This window comes from Euphorbia lathyris, chromosome 9 (genome assembly GCF_963576675.1).
Source record: "Euphorbia lathyris chromosome 9, ddEupLath1.1, whole genome shotgun sequence".
Classification (NCBI taxonomy): domain Eukaryota; kingdom Viridiplantae; phylum Streptophyta; class Magnoliopsida; order Malpighiales; family Euphorbiaceae; genus Euphorbia; species Euphorbia lathyris.
In genome coordinates this window covers 42,239,642-42,262,006 of record NC_088918.1, presented here as the reverse complement: position 1 = coordinate 42,262,006, position 22,365 = coordinate 42,239,642, and the positions used below count along the sequence as shown (strand labels likewise).

Genomic DNA, 22,365 nt, shown 5'->3' with positions numbered 1-22,365 from the left:
ACCCAGTCCAACACAGCATGATGAAGCATGTTAGCATAAGGCATCACTTCATCAGAGATCATGTACTAAAAGATGAGATCAAGCTGACCTATGTTCCAACAAATGATCAGCTTACAGATATCTTCACAAAGCCCTTGGCACGAGAACAATTCAACACACTAAGGGAAGCAATTGGTATGTCAAATCCACTCTAACTAAATCTGTATTGAATAATTGTGATATGAGTGGAACTTTGAATAATTGTGCAAATGCCATGTTGAGTAAAATATCTACTCCTTACTAAGCTTGAAAATGAAAAAGCCACCCTATGCTGAATTGACATATATATTGAGTGATGATACTGAGTAGGCATAAAAGCTGAGTAAACATCCTATGCTGAGTAGATAAACATATTGAGTAATCACTCTATGCTGAGTAAATACACATGCTGAGTGAGCAACGTATGTTGAGTTAATTAGAGATAGAGAAATTATCTTCACAAAAGTTAGGCTCTCAGTATCGTGGATGCTTCGAATTCTAGCAAAACCTAGTAAAAACCCACTCGCGAAAGGTGAACCTACACGTGTAACCTCTGGCACCTTGGGAAGACGCACATTAATGGCAAAACCCATGCACCAAAGATGTCATAATTGACAGAATTTTTTTCGGTTGAACGTCCCTAGATAAAAACAGCTAGTTAATGATTAAGGGCCGTCGTAAATTTATATAAAAAGTGGAAGAATCCCCACTCTTCATTCCTTATGCCTGTAATCTCCTGAAATCAAACTTCTTTCTCTCTAAGAACTTCAAAACCTTCAAAAATGGCTTCCGGCAAAAACAAAACCCCTAAAACTCAAACCACAGACAAACCCACTGACCACGCGGGTCCTTCGACGGAAATAGAAAGGAAAATGATCAAGGTACACTCAAAGGTCAACAATCTGGAGGTTTTAAAATGCCGATGGTTTTCTCCAAGTTTTGTCTCATCTGAGAAACCATTCTGTGAATGGATCGAGAAGAACAAGTGGAAAGGTCTATTCTCTCTTTCAGGAACAACCTATCCCAGGTTAGTACGGGAATTCTACTCGAATCTACGTGTTGATGCAGATGACTCTGACTATTTGGAGACCACTGTTAAAGGTCAGAAAATCATCGTAACCCCTGCCAATCTAGCCACATTGCTAGATTTACCAGACGAAGGAATTCAATTTAGAACGACAAAGGAGAAAATACCAAAAGCCACAACTGAGAAGCTAAAGGGGTTCTATAAACCCAAAGATCATAAGGGTGAAATACCCAGCACCTGTATGGGTAAAGAACAAAAGATGGTCCACTTCATGCTGACCAACTTTATCTTCCCCAAACTCAGCTCAGCTTCATCCGCATCAAACTTCGAACAGTGCTTCATCTGGCACATGTTGACCTACACTCCGTTCAATCTTCCCGTCTTTCTAGTTGGAGCGTTTCAACGAAGTGGTAAGAAACTCCGCTTGGGCTCTCTCATTAAAAAAAATTATACAGGACAAGCAAATAGAGACAGTGAATGAAATAAGTACATTGGGAAGTGAAATCACTGCAGTTCTACTGGATGGACTGTTATACAATCAACCCTTGAAGGGATATAAAGGAGCTGGAGATGCTGAAGAAGATGAAGAAGCTGAGCAACCAGAAACTGAGCTTGAAGCTGAGCCTGCAAAAGATGTTGAGGCTCATGCTGAGTCACCTGAGACAGCTCAGCCTGAGAGAAGGAAGAAGAGAAAGGCTGTAGAAACCTGCTCCAAAGACATTCATGTTGTCCCAAAGAAAGTAAGGCTTTCATCAAAAGAAAAAGCTAAAGCTGACAAGGCTAAGGAGCAAGCTGAGAAAAGAAAGAGGCAAGAAGAGCCTGAGGATGAGGATGAAGAAACTCCAGAATCCCCTTTAAAGAAAAAGAAAAAGGTAACTCCTTAAAGATAGTGGAAGCTGTCCCACTAGCCTCTACTCAACCGGAAGGTCATGGAACTGACCAAGAAAAGGAAGTTGTGGAAGAGACTGAACAACATGTTGAGCACTAAGAAACTAATACTGAGCAGGAAGAATATCCCAATGTTGAGACATCTCCGGATGATGCTGAGCAGAGAGAGAAAGAAAGTAATGCTGTTGAGGGTCCAGTTGAGCAACTTGTAGAAGAGGAGACAGTTGCTATTGAGTCCAATGAAGGTATTCAAACTGACCATTCACCGCCAAGAGCTGAGACACGGCGAAGACTCAAAAAGAAAGCGCAAAAGCAAATCGATCTCATGGACGACTTTCCCATTGATGAGCTTGAAACTGACCTCTCTACAATCCAGTTCCAGTACTTCTCCAATGAAACTGAGTCACCACCAGAAAATCCAGTGGAAAAGCAAGCCTCTGTTACTCAGGATGAGGAACAAGCCAAAAACCCTGCAGATCCAATTCAAACTACTCAAGTTGAGCCAACTCATGTCTCAACTCCACCTCCAACACAACATGTTGATGACTCAGCTCATCCAATCAATCAAAGTCCAGGTACCAATCAAGGTACTCAATCTGGCAGAGAACCAACTCCTCCACCTCCATCAAACTCTGTACCAGCCTCTGAGTCTAATACTGCTAAATTTGCATACTTGAATGCTACTGAGTCTGGCCGACGGGTCATTGCTTCTGCTCAGTCCTTGCTTCAAGATTTCCATACTACTCAAGCTGATGGTCACCAATCTACTCAAGCTGAGTCCTCCCACCTGTCAGGTATTACTCAGCTTCTGAATGAACTTCGAGGACTAAAGGATCTGGTTAGCGTTATCACTGCGGTTCAAACTCAGCAACCGAATCAAGGGCAAATAGCAAAACTGACTGAACTCGTGCTTACAATGGCCACCCACATGAATTCGCTTGAAGGCAAAATTCACCAACTGTCAGAAGTCAATCCAGGGTATGTCACTTCCACTGAGCTTCAAAACTATTTTGTTAAGCTAACAGCGGAACTGACCACCCCTAGCGCAACTGCCAATACTGCGTCTGCTACGTCTGCTGAATTGCAAGACTGCTTTACCAAGTTGAATGCTGAGCTGACCAAATTAAGTCCACCCACCAATGCTGAGTTTGCCACCTCTGCTGAACTTCAACAATGTTTCACCCAGCTTTATACTGAGCTGACCAGTACACATGACTTAGTATCCTCCTCTTCTCAGTGTACTATTGACCAATTAAGTGAAGCAGTCAGACTACTCAACATCGATAGAGCCCAGATGGATATTGATCCCATCTCCAATACTGAACTCATGAGCTTTTCACAAGCTATCATGAAGGCAATGCGCATCAACAATGGCCAGCGCATGTTTTATGATTCTGCTCTGCTGAAACTGTTCCATCAAGCTTTTGGACAGATCACATGCTCACTCACCTGCCTGAGCAAATCTCATGAATGCCTCCTCAGCATGATCAGTAGCTCTCTTTGGGTTCCTCGGCATATCCAGGACGATAGTGTGCCAGTAATTGATGGCTTGGGAGAAAGCACCAAAAGGCTCCAGCGCTACTCTCATTATCTCTCCTCCGCAGCACGGAATGAAACTTTCCTCTACAAACCCGATGATGGCAAAACGGGGGAGACGAGTCAAGGAGGAACTCAAGGAGGAAATCAGCCTCAGCCTGCAGGTTATGCTTTTGGAAGCAAAGCGAAAGAGAAAGGAAAAGGAATTGATCATGCTGATCACTCAGCTCAGAAAAAGAAGAAGTAGAACCTTGCTTAGTCATGTCTAAAACCTTATCCCATTATCCTGTCTTTAAATGTTGCTTAGGTCAATGTGTTTTCTTTTGTTTCAGTCAATATGCCTTCTTGTTGTTTAGATCAATATTACAAGTATTAGTTTCCTTCCTGACCTGACTAATAAAATTTGAACAAACAAATCAAGAAGTTAAAAACACTCAGTATGCATTAACACCAAAACACATTAAAAATAAACTGAGAGACAGCATACTTCCAAAACTGACTTAAATCCAAACTAAAACTGAGTCAGTATACACAAATGTCTTAAGTCTAAATCAAATTAGATCTTGGAATGTTAAGAATAAAGTTAAGACAAAATGTGTGCAACCCTTACGGGGGATTCATCTCAAAAATATCAATCATGGGGCAACTTATAACTGAGTTCCATAATTATGTATTTTGCCAACATCAAAATGGGGGAGTTTGTTGAAACACCTTTCCACAAGATTTTGATTTGACAAAATCATCCATGATTAAGAGGCAATTACATTTAGATGCTTTGATTTAATTGTACTAATATGTTTGTTAAATATTGAGTGCAAAAATATATAAAGTAAAGACAGGACAAAAGACAGTACAAGCAAAGCTGAGTAGAACGGAACTCAGCATGACAAAATGGAAGCTGAGTGGAGTAAAATTCAGAAGCAAAACGAAGCTGACTAAAGTTGAAGATTTCTTCAAGAGCGGTTAAAATGGAGCTGACCTAGAAGGAACTTAGCATGAACGTTGAATACTCGAAGAGAACAAACGAAGCTGAGTGATGGTCAGGACAGCATAAAGGATCCGTTCACTAAAGGACAAAGTCTGCCAATCCTCTGCACCAATAATTGGAACCTCGAAGACACCTAAAAGACTAATTCCAAGAGTTATGGGACGTTGGATTATTGGAAACAGACAACTGGTACAAAAAGACAAACCAGACGCTAGAAGACAAACCTGATGCCTGAAGAAAACAGAGAAAGGGAATGGCGGTGCAGTCTGAAGCTGTCCAGAAATTGTTCCCCAAAAGAGCCGTTTTGGTGTTAACGGCTAAGACATTTCAAAACGATCAAATCTACAGATTTCTTTCTATAAAAGGACAATCGATGAACTTGGATCATCGCCGAAACATTGAAAGAAAAATACAAGAGAGAAAGTCTAGAAAGCACTCAAATACAAAAAGATCTTACACCAACTTTTCTATTCTATGTGTAAATGCTAGATTGATTTGTAATCATCTAAAGTGTTCTTTAGTTCAAAAAGAAGTCTGTGATCAATAGGAATATTGAGAGTGTTAAGCTGAGTGCTTGGCTGTAAGCATTTCAGTGGTAGAGAAATCTAGGTGCTGGGTTGTAGCACTTAGTAGGAGTTGAGTAGACGAATAGAGGAAGGTACTCTTGCATATTCAACTGCCTTGTAATCGGTTTGTGCTCTACCTTTAAAGAGCTCAGTATTGGATTCAAAAATCCCGGAGGACTCTGGGGACTGGACGTAGGCAGAGAGGCCGAACCAGGATAAGTGATACTGAGTAATCTCTAAACTCTCTCTTATAATTGCATGTGTTGTTTACTTTATTTACTCAGCATATAAATTGCCTAAGCTGATCTTGAGTAAGTAAGTGGTGCTGAGTTAGAAGCTGACCTCCAAGAGTGTCAATTCTCAACTCACAAGAAAACAACTTTAGTCAACATCTGACTAAAGCTGTCTTCAAACATATCTCACCAAGCTGACCATAAGCTGAGTTAATAAACTCTCAAAATAACTTCCAGTCAGCTTAATTAAAACGCGAAAAAGTTATATTAGTTCCTAACCCCCCTTGGAACTAATTACCAGGGACCAACAGTAATCGGTCAGTTTTATCGACTTGCTATAAATAAGGAGTACATACATTGGACGCAAGCGGTGCCGGGCAGCAATGTTGTGACTCACTTATTTATGGCACATCCAACATCGATCACACTGTTCCGATCTTATTGCTTGTTTGTTGGTATGGATTCAACATATAAAACAAACAAGTATAAGATGTCATTCTTTGAAATCATTGGAATGACGCCTTCAAACAAAAACTTCTTGATCGCCTATGCAATCATGAAGGATGAAACTGAGGGTAGTTATATGTGGGTGTTACAAAAATTGAAGCTTTTGCTCCAACCTGATGTGCATCCGACAGCCATTGCTACAGACCGGGAGTTAGGACTGATGCGACCGGTTCGTGAGGTATTTCTTCATAGTCATCATTTATTGTGCACATGGCATATTAATAAAGATGTGGAGGATAGAGTAGGCAAGTTGTGTGGAATGAAGAGGTTTGGTGAAATTTTTAAGAATTCCAAATGGAAACGTATAATTGAAGCCCCGACAGTAGCCGAATATGAGGCGACAGTGGTAGCCATGAAGAATACTACTGCCAACTGGCCTCATGTGATAGAGTACGTGGAGACCACATGGCTAGTGCATAAAGAGAAGTTTTATCGAGCATGGACGAACAATGTGTTGCACTTAGGAAACACCACAACCTGTCGAGTGGAGAGTTCACATGCACAGTTGAAACAGTGGTTGAATTCATCTACTGGTGCACTTGATACAGTGTGGGCGAAGGTGCACAAGGACATTGAGGCTCAGATTGAGGCGATCAAGTAAGACATTTATTCTGTTATTTGCTTTAATCTTTTAAAATTTAATACGTTAGTTTTGTAATCCTTCACTATATATAATCAGATACTCACTCGAGGACTCGAGAAGAAGATCTGCGGTGAATCACTGTGGAGCACCTTTCATGTATCTCGACTTACACGTTTCACATTACTGTTTGGCTGTACTAAATGATGAGCTTAAGCGTATGCACAGATTGAGTATGGATGTGGTAAGTGAATGCGGATGCGTGTTGCCTATGACTCATGGCATTATGTGTGCATGTGAGCTTAAAACATATATTGACACAGATGAATCGGTCCGTGTTGACCGCATCCATCCTTTTTGGAGATCTCTTGCATTTGAAGGGTTGAGTGACATACCAGTTACTACTCCAGTATATGCTGACGGGTCTGAGGATCACCGATTTTTTCAATCTCTTGTGGAAAAGGTTGAAAAATTAGATCCTTCAATGGTGCGTAGCATATCGATGTACATTCATGATCAGATAAACCCTGAACAGAGTGGCTTCAACGAACCTGAGGTCAAAGACACTGTTAGGGGTAGACCAAAGGGAAATTCATCAACGAAACGAAATCCGAGTGCATGGGAGTACAGTCAACGAGGTCGAGCACGGTCATCAGGTTCGAGGAGTAGTCGTAGTCGAGGCCGTTCCTCATCCTCATCTGTGCATAACAGCCAGATGCCAGGTATATTTTATTTTATTAATATATATGTTGAAGTTAAAGTAAATATATTTTTATTGATGAATTTCATATATTAATATTTTCAGTCGGATTTGATGCGAATATCGCCGATTACCACCATTTACATCGGGTTCAAGGTCTCATCGTACCATTGATTACTGGATTCCATGATGTTGTAGCAGATGGTAACTGTGGATTTCGTGTTTTAGCCGATGCCATCACCTATAACCAAGAGGAGTGGAAGCTGATGAGAGTGCTCATAGAGATTGAGATGCGGGCAAACCGTGATCTGTATGCGCCAGTGTACGGGAACGGATTTGATGCTGCCCTCACACGTATTAAATGGGCAGGAGCGGGTTGTGGTGAGTCCCACTAGATGATGAGTCTGGATGACTTATATGCTGCTGCATCTGTATTGAACGCAGTAATATTCCTCTTTACTACACAACAGTTAGGATGTTGCACTATACTGCCGATGCGTTCGGACGATGGAAGACCACCAGAGCGAGAGATTGTGATTTTTCATTTGGGGAGTTATCATCACTACATATGTCTTTATTTACATCCTACGTTTCCAGTGCCTCCCATTGCCACCCAATGGCGTTTATTTCGTCATCCGAGTGTTCGTCACTTGGAGAATCTATACGCTGAAAGGAGAGAGGCTTGGACTAGATTATATTAGTTTTATATGTTGTGATTAATAATATTTATTAATTAACTTATATTATTTTTACTGATTTTAGAACTAAATTGTATGGTATTTTTTAGGTTTTAAGTACAATTCTGTAGTTACGGGTTTAACGCCCTATTTACGGGTTTAACGGCCTATTTACGGGGTTAAAAGGCTATTTTTTTTGCCAATCCGACACGCGGGCGTGTGGCTATCACGCCTCACCGCGTGGTCGGACGTGATAGACACACGTCTCACCGCGTGGTAGGACGTGATAGCCAACTGCCCGACCTTGCGGTGAGGCGTGGGGCTATCACGCCCGACCACACGGTGAGGCGTGATATCTATACGCCCGACCACGCGGTGAGGCGTGATAGCCACACACCCGCGTGTCGGATTGGCAAAAAAAAAATAGAAATTTCCCTTCCCAAAACCCATGAAAGGGCATTTTCGTTCTTTCACGGGGCTAGGGGTGGGAATTTGAGGCTGGATTTAACAACACCTTTTTTATTTGTTTGTTATTATGGAATTGTGTGAGGTTTGGTATAGTGTAACACCACCTCTCAAACTCAGTATAAAGATCAAATAGTCCTAGTTTGGATTTGAAGTTGACATTGAGCTATTATAATGTAACCACATTAATAATTTGATATTGTATATCTTCCTAACTTGCTTATTAGATTAAGCAACTTAATCTAATTTTAAGTCATTAAATAGAAAAAAAAAATCCATAAATTGAAGTGTTGTATAGGGGCTAGACCTTAGTGACTTCCAAGCCCTAACTTTCTACATAACTCGGGTTGAATTTACGTAATAGGAGGTAACGAGTTAAGATACTTAATTTTTTTTTACGAGGGATTTATTATATATAGTCACATCATTAAGTTTTATTGTTAATTATATCCTTGCTAATCCATACATCCTATGTATAAAAAATAGACAATAATTTCAGCCATAAAACAGAATGGAGAAAATATATAACCTATTACATAATTTCCTCTTGATTTCCTCTTGATGGACTTCTTGCTCCTTTGATTACATAATTATGCTAGTATTTTGGATCAGGAGCAATTTTATTCCTAACGTTTAAAATGGTGCAATTTTACTCCTAACGTTGGAAGTCAAGAGCAATTTGAGAAATAATTCATCAAACTGTCTTCTCGGTCATGAATCTTGGCATCTACATTTCACGCGTGCGTCATTTTATCAGCAACAAATCACAAACATATGGATGTGAAAAATAATAAAAACATTTATTGTCTTTTTGTACGACTTATACAAAAACAATTCAAAAAGTTCACTGAATTTATAAATATTAATCTTCAATTCTATTACTAAATTATAAAAAATATGAAATCTTTTTTTAGAATGAATTGTTATGCAATTGGATAAGAATAAGGAACAAAAATATGTGTGTTTTATTATAATAGTATATGAAGGGTAAAATTGCTCTTGGCTTCGAACGTTAGGGGTAAAATTGCACCATTTTAGACGTTAGAGGTAAAATTGAAATACAATAAAAATAATAGAGAAGATAGAGACTCGTCATGAGAAAGATGGTATTCACATGTGTCAGGCTAAGTATGTGGCTGATATTCTTAACGGGGTTAAAATGATTGATTCCAAACCTACATTAACACCTATGGCCACCATACCAACTCTTTCTAAGGAACATCAGATTTTGGGATAGTCATGTTCATCAAACCATTTTGCAAATAATTTGGGTGCTAGATAGTTTAGGGAAAAAAATGTTGTTTTTTTGTATTTAGGTAATTCCTTCTGAAACCGATGATTTCTTTTGGTATGAGAGATGATAATAAAAAATTATTTTTAAACTTTATGTATTAGGATAAGCTTTTAGGTTAAATAGTTCATTAATGAGTTGAATTCTTAATAACTTTACTTTTGTAATGACATTTTAATGTACCGTAAAATGAGTTTATATTATATGCGTTTGAATACATGCATAAGAATGAGTTTGTCAAAATACTAATAAAAGTCTTAACTTAAAGTTTAATGTAAAATGATTCCTGGGATAAACATACATATTCAAGTAGGCTTAATTATTAATACTTGGCTGTTAAGATTAGTTTAATCAAAAGGTTGTTCTAAATAAACACACACATCATCAAAAGCAAGTCACATGCCACATCTCATATTCATTTTCTTTTTTTTAGTATATAGTATACTCATCCATTTCATTTTTCAATAAGTTAACTGTAACATCCGCTTAAAAGACTTAAGTAAGAAGTGATTTTAAGTAATAATGATTGTGGTAGATTTGTTATGTCGGAAATAGAAAGAAAGTGACTGAAATTTATTTGGAAGGTGTATTTTTAATATATATATATATAAACGTGAGGTTCAAGGAATGAGACTTGAGTAAAAGCACACAATATTTACGTAGTATGTTATCAAACTATTATAATTGGTGTCAGGACCGATTCTCGGTACGTATTGTGTTGATTCGGGGTTAAACGAGGCGAAAGTTAGTGGACATGTAACGATATGTTCCTGAGTGGTGGCATCGGCAGAAGACATCATCCCTAAGAGATGACTATGGAAGTAACGTGAGTGAGATGTATTTTTATACATGTAGAGGCGGACCTAACCAGAACTGAAGATGTATTAATTTGCAGTATCATTTGGAGATTCTAACCCATTGGGAGAATTATCCTTACCTATATCAACAAGTGATGTTAGATGGTGCAAGTATGGTAAGCACAACGTAATGTGATTGGTCCTTTGACCACAAAAGTCATTTGGAATACCGAAAGATAGGTGGCTCACCACTATTATCATGGATTCAGCCCAACCCAACATCCAATTAGGGAAAGATATTGAACCAGATCACATTTGAACAAAATCGAATTCAGATATTGAACCAGATAAGATATAAAAGTGTCCATTCCATTTTTTACTCTCTAGTTTTTCATTTTTGCATTAATAAAAAACACATTATTATTTTGCTTTCTACCTAATATGAATGCAGACCCCTCAAAAAGGACTAGCTACATTCAGTACTGAGGCCATCTCCAAAAACTCTTTATTTTTAAAGAGCCTTTGAAAAATCCAGCTCCAATAGAATTGGATTTGCTTGCGGCAAAGATGCCGCAAGCATGTTGACACTTTATATATGCAGTGTCAACATGCTTGCGGCTCAACATGCTTGCGGCATCTTTGCCGCAAGCAAAGATAATTTTTTTTTTAAATCCATTTGTTTTATTTTTGTTTAATTCAATTTTTTTTTGAATAATCTTAGGCCATTTATTAATGTTTTGTTTTAGTTTTATATAATATTTATTTTATATAATATTTGTTTTAAATATTTATTTTATTTTAAATATTAATTTCATGTATATTTATTTTTTGTACATGTATATTTATTATTTAGGTATTATTTTTTAGACGTATTCATGTTATTTAATTTCTAATTGTAGTGTTATTTGATTTTTATTGTGTTGTATATTTAAATATTAAATTATAATTATAAAAACATTAAATATTACATAAATTATAAAAACATTTAAATATTACACGAATCATAAAAGCGTTACACGAATTATAAAAACATTACACGAATTAGAAATACATTACATGAATTAAAAAAATATTACACGAATTAGAAAAAACGAAAACAAACTAGAAAAACAATAAAGACAATATACTACTCATTAAGGTCCTAAATCATTTCCACTTCCACCAAGATTGTTTAAAAACCCGGAAAATTCGAAATCAGCTGAGGTAGGTGGTGATTGTGATTGAGTATCTTGCGTTGCTGCCAATCTTCTTGCATAAATATCATTTTTACTTTGTAGAAGCTGAGCACGTAAAAGTGGATCCGAGATTGAATTTGGATCTTGCATCAATATACTATTTTCTTGCATGACTAAACGACGTTCCCGTTGGTCAAACCTTTTCTTTTAAAGTTGAAGTTTCTCTTTCTCCACATGGGATAGTGGGTTCTGTAATGATTCCCAAGGATAACACATGGGATAGTGGATTCTGTAATAATTTTGTAGATAGCACATGAGATAGTGGGTTTTGTAATGATTTTAAAGGATAGCACATGGGATAGTGGGTTCTGTAATAATTCTGTAGATAGCACATGGGATAGTGGGTTCTGTAATGATTCCAAAGGATAGCACATGGGATAGTGAGTTCTGTAATAATTTTGTAGATAGCACATATGATAGTGGGATTTATGCTTTCTATAAGATCCACCCATCTCAGCCTCCATTATCACCCACTTGTGAAAACGGATCCATCAAACTTCCCTATGGAATATAGCATCATCACAACCCTCAATCAGTCTGAGTGTACTCAAAAGATGATTGAATATCAATATGATGTTGTCCGCTCTTACGGACAAACATTTATTCAACCGGAAATGTTTCATCCCGATTTCTCGTTTATGTCTTGTTTCAAACTTCCAATAAGGGGAGAGTTCCCCAGGAGCTCAATGCACATGTGTTGGTTCTTATGCTACATGCATTACATACCAATGGAATTTTCTTTATCTGAATGGTGTGACGGTCTATGTGGGGGTACTATTCCTGCTAACGTACAAACATTTATGAAATGGTTTATGCCACTTGATGCATGGAATGCGTATTTTTCTCGATTGTTGTTTGAAAACACAAGGGTTTTTAGAGCAAACTATACACAAAGGAAAAATATTTTTGTAATATTTTTTCTAAAAGTGACACCGTCTACTGCATTTCATGAGCTTCATGATGCTTATCCAACTTCTTTATGTGCAAATTGGCAATCTCTTCGTGGTGTATCTATTTCTCTCCAATGAGCAAGTGCGCAGAAAAACAATTGCAGTGAAGTATGGGGACGTGCTGAAACACCATGGGCAAGTCTTCCATCTGATTATATCGACACAATCCATGAAGCTGTAGAGATTTTTGAGACCGAGCAGTCTGTTGGGATTGATATGAGGGATTAATGTGTTTTTTAGTTTATGCGTTGTTGTATTGGATTAATGTGTTTTTTAGTTTATGTGTTGTTGTATTGAAATAATGCGTTTTTTAGTTTATGTGTTGTTGTATTGAAATAATGTGTTTTTTATAAAATTATATTTCAAATTAATAATAATAATAATTGATTGAATTATTAATCATTGATTTTAATAATTATCATTTAATTATTTAGTTTAAAATAAAAATATTAAATTATAAAACATGATAAAAATTAATAAATGGATATATTTTGATTAATAATATAAAGAATATAAATGTTATGTTTATTAAAAAAAATTGTTATGTGAAAAATGAATATAATAATAATAAAAGTTTTAAAGAGTGGGTATATGGTTGGAGAACTTTCACTGTAGCAACTCTATATATATATAAAGATAGAGTAGAGAAAAATGAAGATAGAGTAAGCTAAATAGAGAATACGGTTGGAGATGGCCTGAAGATGGTGAAAGATCTCTTTAAAATATTCAGAAAATGGAAACATTCATTGACAGTTCAATCAATGCACCATGCCTGAAAAGATATGAACTAATCCAGTAGAACCTTACAAAGGTTGGATTCTCATAAAAGAAGGTACAACCATGGAAAGGTCTTATTGTTAGAAAGAAATAATCTAGTAAAACCTTTCAAAAGTCGGATCCATGTCTGGATATGTAGAATTTAAATTGCATGTGTATGTAAAATCTATATTGTTTAGGATATGGAGTTCATATTATTCAGAATATGGAGTTTTTAAGATAGAGCTCCTACAAAACCATAAAAGATTCGCAGATAATTATAAATTGAATATGATGCAAAGATATGGACATTAAAACATATATATGCAACCAAAATGCTGGTCATGGAACATCTTGTGAACAAGCAACCTAAAAATCTCATAATCTCTACAAACTAGTTATACTCGCATATTAAAAGCTTGTAATATTCATTTTTATAAAACACAATTTGTTCAGAGTTATTAAATCCCATTCCCATTGTGTTTGGATTTTATAAAGTAGGAGGTGTTGTAATTATATTCTTTATCAATAACTTGAGGAAAATAAAATAAAAAGAGAAGATGCGGAAACATTAGGAGTGAAACCCTTAATAAGAAGTAAAGTTCTAGACCAAAATTTAGAGGAACATCCACATTCAAGGAAAAATCAATAGATGCAGAATTTTTTGAAAAGGGTAAAAAATTCTCATATATAAAGCATACATAGATGTCTCAAATCTAGAAAGCCGAGGGAGAGCAAGCATGTCTATATTTATGTCATTTGCTAAAGCTTTTGTGGCATACTACCCAACAGAGAAAGAAGTTATGTAGGAGTAGGAAAGTTATTCAAAGGATCCTATCATCAATTATATTCATGTCATATACTCGTCCATGTTGAATAAACTCAGAACATATAAGTTAAGTGAAATTTACATTTCAACTCTTAAACATATCACCTTGCCCAATTTATCGAAAGTGATGAATGCTCAATCTATCATTCAATTATCCCGCAATTACTTGATGTGATACTTAATCATTGCCTAAGGCACACCCTAATGATTCATGCTAGATAACACGTAATAACCTTAATGATTGTTTGAGTCTGGGGGATTAATTATACCTACTATCACAAATGAGATAAGACATGTGATATTAGACAGATTTATCGGTCCTGCTATCTCATACTGGATCCCAATACATATGAACTCATTCATACATATCCACGTAACTATTTAGATATTCACATATCTATAGCTTGTGATATCAACTCCATGTTCAGGAACATGAGACATTATTACATGCAAGTCTCAACGTTATTATATTAATCCTTTAACATAATGCTTGACTTGGGTTCCTTAAGTTTATCATCATTTAATTAGAAATATAAAGTATAGTCTTACTTCATTTTGTACGAACATTTTATGTTTATGAATATATATAAACTGAGGATTACCTTTATCTTGTTAATTACGTGATAAAAAGATAAAAATGGTTTTTAATAGTTAACAACTGTATTGAATGAATCAAATAACTCAAATGAAGAGTTGTTTTATTTAACAAAAGTAACTATGAAGTTTTTATATATATATTATTTCAGCAGCCAATCATTTGCCCATCCTGCAAATAGACATCTAGAACACATATCGGAGAAACAACTTTACATGTATCCATGTAAGGGATATGAAAAAGCATGGGAGGGGCAAGTATACAGATCATTCAAGTCACTTTATAGCTTGAAACAAGCAGGAACACAATGAAGTAAGGAGTTTGAAGTTGATTAAACTGAGATTTAAGAAGAGTTATACATGATTACTGTTTGTTGGTCTGCAATTCATATTATAAGTTTTTGGCATTAATGGTTTATGTTGATGTTCTAATCAAGGTACATATGGAGTGTTGATTAAGAAAGTGAAGGATGTATTTACCATAAAGTATATGGGATATGCCAAGTATTTTTTGGGAGTTGAACTTGCACATTCTACAGAGTCTATTAGGGATTTACTTCAGAATGTTGGGCTTTAACACAACGAGTTAATAGCCCATTCCCTAGTGGAATGGTGTGAAGTTTGATGATTCATTTGAAGCAAGAATTTAGATTACCAAGGCATGGCCTAGGTCACAACATGGTTGAATTTGCTGCGTTGAATGAACAAAGAAGAAGAAGATGATGACTGTGAGAAAAACCTGGCTGCACATCTACTCTTACTGCTCATGAATTTAAGATATAGCTGCTTTATGTTAGAACCTAATGACGTGAAAGGTTGTTTCAACTCGGGTATTGTATAAACAGAGATTCTACTGTATTGTATTGACTGATCATGTTGAATGAATAAGAAATAGTTTTTCTACAAATTCATATCACTTGTTCATTTTTATTAATAACTTCAACTCAAAATAAATTAAGAAATGCACAAAAATTAAACAAATTGAATGCCGATGTGTCATCTATCTCTGCACTGCACTTCACCAACCTCTCTCAGCTCTCTTTGTTACAAGAAACTATTAATGTTAGCATGATGATGAGTTTTAAAAATGATTTACAATCAACATTTCATCACCTAAATATTCTATCCTTCTCCTCCTGTTTGTACACCAGAAGTCTCTCTCTCTCTTCCAGCCCTAATCGTCCCAGTCATTTTCCCATTCATCTTTCTTTGTACTCCGAGATGTAAGCCCATTCGCTGAAATACCTGTCGCATGTTGACCCGCTGGCGACTTAACCGCGTTTTCTTCATCCCACTCATCATCCCAACCCTCATCCCAACCTTCTGCTGTTTCAACACTGTTTGATAAACTTGATTCTGGTAAACCCATTTCCAGTTCTTGATAACCAATACTGTCCTGCCGTCTTTTCTTTCTGAATAACCAGCAGATCGACATCCCTCCAAAAATCAACACTGTAACGATTAACAAGTAGGCGCCATTGATTGGAGTAACTAATTTGTCATAAGAAGGGAGGTACAGAAAATAATTTCCTTTAGATGTAGGAACTCCTACATCTATGTGCAGAATACAGTCCCCGTATCCACTTTTTAGCACCACTTCATTGCTGTTACCGAACAATAGAGTGATCTGAAAACATAAATTATCAATCTCAGCTTATAAAAACACACCAACACATGTATATACCATATTTATTACAAATCCACAAGTCAACGCATAATCTCATATTCTCATTTACACTTGATATCAAATAATATTTTGTGATAAACATATAAAATATCATAGATTTTCAGCGCACACAAAAAAAAAAAAAAAGTATGAGATTAAAGCAAGGATACCTTAATCCTCCACCGGACTCTATTCATCCAACACCAAATCTTGTAAGTTGGGTATGAAAACAGCAATTTGCGCATTCCTCTATCTATCTTTGCAATTTTTTTAATTCGTGTTCATTAATTCAACTACTTGGTTATTATGCAATGACATTTTATTAAGCAGCAGCATACCACATAAGGCTAAGGCCCCAATTACCTCAAATGTCTATAATTATTTTAGTATTACTAGAAATATCACACTGAATCTCAAAAATAAAATAAAATAAAATTTATCTGTCTTGGTGACTGCTCTTCTCCATGGTTGACAACATGTGCTTCCAAAATTGACTATTTTCCATCTGTTAAGAATTGTTCCATGATTTCTGCTAAACCTAAATCATATAATTATCAGTCACAGCTTTCAAGACATGTCATTGGTTCAGTTACTTGAGATCAAGAAGCTGCAAGACATTTCAGGTCATTGATGACCTTTAGATGTGCTCTCGACATGAATCAAAGATAATGTTGATGAAAAAACAAGAGTTGTATTCCTCTATCACACTTTTGTTTTGCTTTATATTTTGACAATCTTCTGAGGATCACGCTATTAACGATTTTATATTTCAGGAGACAGTCCCACATGGATCAAAAGCAAGTGACAAAGTAACATAAAAATGATGCATACCTCTCTAGATTCGTGTTTGGGTATTTCAAACGACGTACTGTTGGCAGGATCTGGAGCAGAAAGGTCTATATGCATATCGCTTTCTCCCTCATTCTGGGCTAGAACCACAAATTTTTGGTGCTCTACAAAGATCAAAAGAAATTGAGATGCCCGATTACTTCAAAAATACAAATATTACTCATAAGTTACAGGAAACTTTACACAGCTACAAACTTATTGGGTGAAGAAACCATTTTTTAATGCTACAGTCATGCGTATCATGCTTGTATGAAATCCAACAGCAAGACAATCTAATCTTTTAGATATATTTTTCAACATAATATGAATAATATTATCATAATAGATGAATATTTTTAAACAACCAATTTAGATGGGCAGAGGGCGAGCCTTGGCGCAACGGTAAAACGTTGTTGCCGTGTGACCAGAGGTCACGGGTTCGAGTCTTAGGAGCGGCCTCTTGCCAATTAAATTGGCAAGGGAAGGCTTGCCCCCAATACACCCTTGTGGTGGGACCCCTCCCCGGACCCTCGCTCAGCGGGGACGCGTAATGCGACCGGGCCGCCCTTTAACCAATTTAGATGGGCACGAGCGATATAAATAGGATATTTAAATTTTTAATTGGATCTTTTGAGTAAAAATACTCCCTCCGTTCCACAATAGATGTCTTTCTAGAGAAATATATTTGTTCCATAATGCATGACATTTTGATTCAATCCATGCACATTAATTGCTTTTTACCAAATATACCCTTATTTAACTTGCCTTTTTATTTTGGGAATAGATAAAAATTTAGTAATTGATGCAATTAATACAAGGGTAACAAAGTCTTTTAGTTAAAATTAATTACATTTCTTAATTATTGTCCATTAACCTTAAAAGACATCTATTGTGGAACGGAGGGATTATCTCACATCGACAGCATGATGTTTTTGTCATTTTTGGACATGTAAGACGCTGCAAATGTTCTTTTGCCTGTGAACAGTATTGGGGCCAGAAAAGCTAAGTGGAGGATGAATAAACTATGCACATAATTGACACAGCGAGCAACTTTTAACGCCTTCTCAAAATGGATGGCTCATTTATTACTAAACAAACAATAGGATAAACACCAACAAACCTAATTTCGTATCTTCAATGCAAGTTCATTCAAAAAGAGAAGCAGAAATATCAGCTATCCCAATGGACTTTCATTAGTGCCATTATAAAAATAGAAAAGAAGAAATACTAAACATTAAACAATAGCACTTGTCTTTCATAGATTCATTTGCTTAGCTTTTGGAAGGGCTATTTATAGTCCTCTGATTGCAAGACTTCGTGATATTTCTGGAAACATTGACAAAGACCAAGGTTGCTCGTTTTACCACCTATTTCTTTCATCTCTCAGTACTTGCCACACTAAGATGAACAAGCCTAAAACCAAAGTTTTATAATGTATGCAGGAATTCAGTTCTGTTTCAACTGAACTAAACCTTAATGGTAAGCAAGCAGTTGAGTAGGCATAAGATTGTTTTTTCTCCATTTCACTTAGTTTAGGTTTACCTCCACATAAAGTGAATAACTTCTTCATTGCTACTTCCAGCAAAACATAATTCAAGGTCCACCCCTTTATCTTCTATGCTCATGCAACTCAATATGCACAATCTTTCATAAGGTACAATTGTAGCCTGTCTATTATATACATGCACTAAACCACCTAACTGCCTCCAACAAATAATTGGCGTCATCGACAAGGGAATATGTTGTCCAACTGAAAACAAAACACACGCACTCTCTCTCTTTGTAATCGAAGAAGGCATCGACAAAAGAGCAAGTTAAGCGAAGTAGGGTAAAAATTTATTCGACAGCTCCACAAGCTCACAGTAGCCCAAGTTCTTTTTAGCACAAAGGCTTTCTATCAAGATGCCTACAGGCCTAACCACCTAAGCTAGTCCCTTGATCGCAAGAATTCACAAGAATACTAGTAACAATTAACAATGATCAATGATCAAAGTTTCAGCTTGCATATTCCCTATAATCCAACAGTACTTTGGCCACTCGGGTCTACATGCCTAAACTAAAGTTGAAGAGAACTTTGTGGTAGTTTAGATCTTGCTTTAGCTGAATAAAGCTTAGTCTAATTTAGTTAGAGGCAGACAGAATTAATTGTTTTGTCCTCCACTACTCGGTTTAACACTAGTAAATTACATTGATAGGGAAGGTGCCAATTCGTTTCTAATTACAACACTTCACACTTGGCCTAACATAACCGAGAAAATCGAAAGGGAACCAACTTCAACACATAGTCTCAAATAGACATCCAAACTACTTCAATCACCTTCCTCACTTATCTTTCATTGGTGTCATTCCATCTCTCTACGAGTGTAACCTCTCCTTATCTAACTCTTGTATTTTTCTTTATTTTTTATTTTTATTTTTTTTGTGCAACAACCTTAGCATTCCCTTCTCTAGTAATTGTTTTGATGAGATATACCTTCATTGTCTGAAATTCTCTAACATATTGGTTGAGCAACTTTATATTCTTTCATCAGAAGAAATCATTAGAAAATGGAGAATAGGATGTGGTTGAACACTAAGACATATAATCTATGTTAGACGCGAAACTCCTTTTCAGTAGCGTTTCCTTGTTTAGTATCTGTTACGGAAATGGAAACTTCCAGAAACCACTACAACACGTTTCCAGGCAGCTCTTTGACAATATTTTTAAATGCATGATGACTATAGAATATATTATACCATTTTAATGTGCTTAAATTTTTAAAATACAACCAGAAAATTTGAAATGACTTGAATATAATGAACAAGCATCCTAGAGGAATCTAGGCGCTATTTATTTCAGACTGTATGTACTATAGAAACTGACATGGTTGTCAATTTCCAAAAGGAAAACCAAACTTGCTTCAACTATGTCCATTGGTATAAACCCTATTGTAAAATGTTAAAGAACATGCCGACCTCATAGAGCTATCGAGTTTAAAAAAATTATAGTCCTAAAGCAAGCCATTCCATTTCATTACAGAAAAACTTGAAAAGAAAAATCAGAATTACACAACAAATTACGAAACTTCAAATATATAATAATAATAATAAGAAGAAGAAGAATTACCAGTTTGAAAGTTAAGAATGCAGGCGACCAGGTTATTCCCATCACTGCACCTTCTAGGAAAGCCAGTACAATTGAGACCAGCCACTGACTGTGAATCCGTTTTAGTATCATTATTATTTATTTTTCCACCATTGTTATTATTAAGAGGAGGAGGAGGGGGAGGGTCTGCCGTCAAAGTAAGATTCGAACCCTTTGAACTAGAATCAACCATTGTATCATTTGAACTAGAATCAACCTTTGTATCATTTGAACTAGAATCAACCTTAACCTTTGTATCATTTAAACTAGAATCAACCTTTGTATCATTTGAACTCGTCTTATTTGTTGTCGTGTTAGCACTAGTCTGTAAAGGATCTGGACTCGGTGATGGAGAAACCTTATAAACAAACAAACAAAAAGAAGAAATAAAAAACTAATCTATTATCAAATTGGTATGTCTAAAATATAGAAGACATGAAGAGATTTACTTGATTTGTATTTAACCTGCCCGCCGAAGCTACAGTCACAAATCTTTGAAAATTTGAGAGCAAAGAAGCGTTAGAAACATCGGCAACAATAAAAAACAACAAAAGTAGTGGTAGCATCCCATTTCTATCCATTCCAATATATAATTCTAACAGCGGCCTTATAAAGATTAAATCGCAAAAGAACAACACTAATCCATTGGTGCTGAATAATTTACAATCACGATCGTATGCTTCAAAGGCAACCTGGTATCATTCGCAGGAAGCTTAGATTTCACGCAGTAAGATGGCGAAGAGTAGGGAGGTAAAGGAATTAAATGCAGGAAACGGGAAGATTTGGTGGGCAACGAATTTGGGTATTGTTGATTCGATTTGATAGGAAACCAAGGTATGAGACTCTGTTTATTCTTCAATCTCTCGCACGCTACTGTAACACAGGCACAGTGCAGTGTTAGGGTGGGGATACGATACGCTCAATTTCCAGCAATTGAATGGGCTGCTCAGTCAATCCATTTCGGCCCATATCCTTGCGAAAATAGGGAAATTTACGCAGAAACTCATATTTAAAAAATTATTTACAATCCGTATGTCAAACTAATAAAATCATTTATTTTATTTTTTAAAAAAACATAACCTTAAATTAATAAAGCATAATAGTCCTCACAAATTACATTCTCAAGCAATCAGGCTTGTCAAAAAAAGAATAAAAGCTAGCATGGGAAAAAGCATTCCTAGCTATTAAATGAGTTGCTCTATTCACTAGTCTCGGTATATGACTTACTCTAAACATTTTATTTTGCATCAAAACATTGCAATCTGATATCAAATCTCCAAATAAAGTAATATCATTAAGCTTGAGATTTACTCCCCTTGCTACTTCCAACGCGTCTGTCTCAAATTCAACGCTTTCCAAATCATTTTCACTGGCATGTGATGCTTGCTCGTAATGCATATGCCTCAATTACTCGTGGCGTATGCACTCCGTCGATGAATCTGGAAACTCCAGCCATCAATTCTCCATTTTCGTCACGTACGACCAGTCCCCAACCACTCTTTTCGTCCAGCAGGAACACATCTCCATCGATGTTGCATTTCATCCAGCCAATGTCCGGTCGCTGCCATTTATGTTTATGGCATGAACTGATATGTCGCTTAATCAGGTTTGTTATCCTTTGCCGTCTATACCCCTCCGCCTCTGTCCGCCCCACATCGTCACGCACCTGCTGTGTGCGTTCCGTGATGGACTGCATGCGCTGTTGGGCGCCTCCCATATGGTGTTAGCTGCTTCTGCAGGCGTTGCTAGTGTTAGTGGCAGCGATCCCTGCAGAATTTGGCCGCCATTCAATAGCATCCTCCTCAGCTACGAGTCTATCGCTTGACTCTCCGCCCACCTCTTTTCTCCTCACTCCTTGCCAATCCTGCACAAAGTTAGTTACCAAAAGATACCGAGTTGCTGTATTCTTTGTACTGTTGGGTGTCATTCTGGTGCTGCCATATTATGTAAAGCATGCTCAGAATCTTAACCAGCCTGTCAACCGATTCTGTTTCACAAACAACCGTGAACCATTCCCCAACATCATCATAATTCCCCACCGAGACGTCGATCCCTGCCTCTCGCCAACAGTTCACAACATAAGGGCAAACACAAAATATGTGCCAACTAT

General features: G+C 36.6%; 1 protein-coding gene across 1 annotated transcript; it reads right to left on the bottom strand.

Moving 5' to 3' along the window:
* Nucleotides 1-15,506: 15,506 nt before the first annotated feature.
* Nucleotides 15,507-21,160, bottom strand: LOC136206347 (uncharacterized). The gene is made up of 4 exons (XM_065997368.1): nt 20,705-21,160; nt 20,238-20,613; nt 17,135-17,256; nt 15,507-16,264 (listed from the first exon to the last, which is right to left on the bottom strand). The coding sequence occupies exons 1-4, from the start codon at nt 20,834-20,836 to the stop codon at nt 15,812-15,814; spliced, it is 1,083 nt and encodes a 360-aa protein (XP_065853440.1). The 5' UTR covers nt 20,837-21,160; the 3' UTR covers nt 15,507-15,811.
* Nucleotides 21,161-22,365: the final 1,205 nt, after the last annotated feature.

What these genes read in the sequence shown, in the direction of transcription:
- LOC136206347 (XM_065997368.1), bottom strand. Translation starts at nt 20,836, where the DNA reads ATGGATAGAAATGGGATGCTACCACTACTTTTGTTGTTTTTTATTGTT. An exon ending in GCAGGTTAAATACAAATCAA is followed by an intron (nt 20,614 to 20,704) that starts GTAAATCTCTTC and finishes TTTGTTTATAAG; the next exon opens with GTTTCTCCATCACCGAGTCC. An exon ending in CATTCTTAACTTTCAAACTG is followed by an intron (nt 17,257 to 20,237) that starts GTAATTCTTCTT and finishes TGATCTTTGTAG; the next exon opens with AGCACCAAAAATTTGTGGTT.